Source organism: Grammomys surdaster, unplaced genomic scaffold (assembly GCF_004785775.1).
Source record: "Grammomys surdaster isolate TR1022 unplaced genomic scaffold, NIH_TR_1.0 126219, whole genome shotgun sequence".
NCBI lineage: Eukaryota > Metazoa > Chordata > Mammalia > Rodentia > Muridae > Grammomys > Grammomys surdaster.
In genome coordinates this window covers 595,658-599,255 of record NW_021621022.1, presented here as the reverse complement: position 1 = coordinate 599,255, position 3,598 = coordinate 595,658, and the positions used below count along the sequence as shown (strand labels likewise).

The following is a 3,598-nucleotide window of genomic DNA, read 5'->3' as shown; positions in this document are numbered from 1 at the left end:
GAAGGAAGGAAGGAAGGAAGGAAGGAAGGAAGGAAGGAAGGAAGGAAAAATAAAAACAGTTGATATTCCCCTTTAAAATAAATCTTATATTTATGTTTTTTAGATTTATGATGTATTTAAACTGCTGTATTTTTAGGAATCTGGGGTATAGGTGTTGCAACTCAGAAAGTTAACTTGAACCAGATCCCTCTTGGCCGAGACACACATAGCCTGGTGATGAGAAATGACGGAGCCCTGTACCACAACAACGAAGAGAAGAACAGGCTGCCGGCAAACAGCCTTCCTCAGGAGGGAGATGTGGTGGTGAGTCTCCTGGGAGAGTTGTTGTCACTGTAAATTATGAAACCTGAGCTGTTCTGAGTAGACATGGTTTGCATGGCAGGTTGTAACTTTTATTCCAAAGCCCTGGGATTGGTTCTAATGAGGTGGTACCATTCTCAGAGAGAATGCTTGCTGAATACTGCTGCTCATTTCACTGTTCTGTCCTTCTGGAATTTCTTGCAGACCAGGACATGAGGATGACTGATCCTATGCAAGACCATTTTTAGGTTGACTGCTAAACAATACACTACTGTCACAGAGACCTTCTGATCATATTAGAGGATATTAGGTATTTTTGAGGCCAGAGATCTCTCAAAATATTTCACATTTATTAATGTTAGGAACCTATTAGAAATTATAGCATTCTGTTACAAGTGTTGATCTTTGTGAAATCCAATAAAAAATGCCTCTACTTTCAGAACCCTTTAAAGAATTGGGCTCAAAACTCTTCAGGGTTAGAACAGAGCATGGTGACACATGCTTTTAATCCCAGCAACTGAGGAGACAGAGGCAGGGGCATCTCTATGAGTTTGAGGACAGCCTAGTCTATATAGTGAGTTCCAGACCAATTGGGCACACAGTGAGACCTTGTCCAAAAAACAATCTCAAAGCTCGCTTATGAAAGTTTTTTTTTTTTTAATTTCAGTTTTGGTTATTGTTGGTGCTGGTAGTTTTTTTTAAGTTCCAGGACAGCTTGGGCTATATATATAGCAAGATCCTGTCTTAAAAGAGGAATAAGGTTAGTTGCTAAAGTAAAAGAGACAAAAGGCATAAACTATTGTAAAATCTCTCTCTCTGTCTCTCTCTGTCTCTCTCTCTGTCTCTCTCTCTCTCTCTCTCTCTCTGTCTCTGTCTCTCTCTCTCTGTCTTTTTTTGTCAACTTGACACAAGCTTGAGTCATCTGGGAAGAGAAAGCCTCAATTAGGAAAATATTTCTGTCAGATCAGTCTGCGGGGCATTTTCTTGATTAGTGGTTGATATATAAGGGTCCAACCCACTGTGGATGGTGGTGCCCCAACACAAGTGGTCCTAGGTCATATAAAAACACATGCTGAGTGAGCCATGGAGAACAACCCATTAGCAGCACTTCTCCGAGCCCCTGCTTCAGTTTCTGCCTCCAGGTTCCACTGTGAATTCCTGCCCTGGCTTCCCTTTATGGATGAAGTGTAAGCTGTAAGATGAAATAAACCTTTCCTCTTCAAGTTGCTTTTGGTCATGGTGTTTATCAGAGTAATAAAAAGCAAACCAAGACTACTTGATTTTTTATACTGGGTCATTGCCAGATATCCATAATATGGTGCATCCTTACATAAATAATTTCTTGGGCAGGGTCTCACTATACAGCCCTAGCAGGCCTGAAACTCACTGTGTAGAACAGGCTAACCTAGAAATCACAGAGGTCCACCTGCCTCTGCCTTCTGAGTACTGGCATCAAAGAAGTGTGCCACCATGCCCAGCTAACTGAATATTTCTTTTTTTTTTTTTTTCTGGTTTTTCGAGACAGGGTTTCTCTGTGTAGCCATGGCTGTCCTGGAACTCACTCTGTAGACCAGGCTGGCTTCAAACTCAGAAATCCGCCTGCCTCTGCCTCCCAAGTGCTGGGATTAAAGGTGTGCGCAACCACTGCCTGGCTAACTGACTATTTCTTAAGAGAGAATTTTGCTGTTATGTTGAGACTGTCAACCTGTTTATAATAAAAGATAAAATTGAAACATGTTTCCTTCATTGTAGTACTGAACTTATACGTATTTTGCCTTGCTGTCCCATCTCATTCATTGAGATGACTAATACCACAAGTTGACAAATCTAAGAATGCCACTTTTAGTCTATCAACATTATTAATATTAAATTGGACTTTAAGTTTTTATGCCAATTCTGATAGTTTAAAAAAAAGACCTAAAATATTACATATAAGGAGAATCAAGAAAGCTGTTCACATCATCTTCCTGATTTGAACACTCGCAATAAGCTTTTCAAAGCTGGCAGCAGTGGCAGAGGAGGATCTGACTATAAGACAGGAAGCTATCCTTGTGTTGAATGTTGTGGCTGCAGCAGACTCAGGTTTTTACATCATATAAAAGGCAGGCTAGGTTGGAACACTACTTGAACTGAACTTGGCTAGAGGAGGTGGGGATTCTTACATCCTTCCAGTTTTTATTTAGTTTTGTTATCCTGGTAAATGCCCCATTTATGACTTGTCTTGCAGTGGATTATGGTGCCACAGGTGGTGAAGGGAGCCTGGACTCAGTCCCATAAAGAGGATCAATACGTTCTTTTTATGAAATTATGTTTGGATTTTTAAAAAAATGAAAACAGACCTCTTTACTAAAAATGTAACAAGTACATTTTTAGTGCTTTTAAACTAAAATGAAACAGAAGCCATCACTAAGTCATTGTTTAAGCTAGGATTGATGGGTCACACTTGTAATCACAGGACTGGAGAGTCAGAAATAAGAGGATCACCTCAAATTCAAGGCCAGCCTGAGCTCTATATACTGAGTTTCAGCCCATCCAGAGCTACTGGGTAAGACTGTGCCTCATATCAATCATTTAGTGTTTGTTTATTGAGAGAGGGCCTTATGTAGCCCAGGCTGGCCTCAGACTTGCTAAGTAGCTGTATTTGATGATCTTTAGCTTCTGGGGTCTTGCCTTTCCCCAAGTTCTAGACTTACCGGCATACTACCACATCCAGTTCCAGGGGTGCTGGGGATCAAACTCAGAGCTTTGGGCATGCTGGAAAGCTCCCTGCCAGCTGAGCTGCATTCCCAGTCCCCAAGCTACCATTTAACTGCAGCTTTGCTAAAAATTGAGAAATCCTTTATAGCCCTTACACATTGACTCTCCTGAACCTTTGCTGAGAAGGAAAGTTGAGGCTAGGTAATGCTTATGAAGTTGTTCTAGAAAGCATCTGAGTCAGTCCATTGTTATAGTTGACCCACATCCGTGATTCAGAGACCCATAGAAGCAGTTTGCTCCTTGTTGGTTTCTTTTTTGTTGTTTGTTTGTGGCTTATCATTTGGAAGAGCTCTCTGGCTTCTATTCTTACTTTTTAAAAATGACTTCTTATTGTGCTGTGTCTCACATATACTAGGCTGGTCTGCAGCCCATGGTGTTTCTAGTCTTCATTCTTCAAGAGAGAGACCTGGCTTTGCACTAGTTAGTAACCATAGGTCTGAAATGCTTAAAACTAGGAAAGTTTCCAACTTCAGGGTTTTGTTTGATGATTGAAAATATATATATATATATATATATATATATATATATATATATATATATA

The 3,598-nt window shown here is 40.3% G+C and overlaps 1 protein-coding gene across 3 annotated transcripts in view; it reads left to right on the top strand.

Moving 5' to 3' along the window:
* The window catches only part of Spryd7 (SPRY domain containing 7), a 23,050-nt gene that overhangs the window by 11,781 nt on the left and 7,671 nt on the right, over positions 1-3,598 (top strand). For all 3 annotated transcript variants that reach the window (XM_028758769.1, XM_028758767.1, XM_028758768.1), the window contains exon 3: positions 137-303. In XM_028758769.1, the coding sequence (XP_028614602.1) occupies positions 137-303 (167 nt within the window). The remainder of the gene's footprint in view (positions 1-136; positions 304-3,598) is intronic.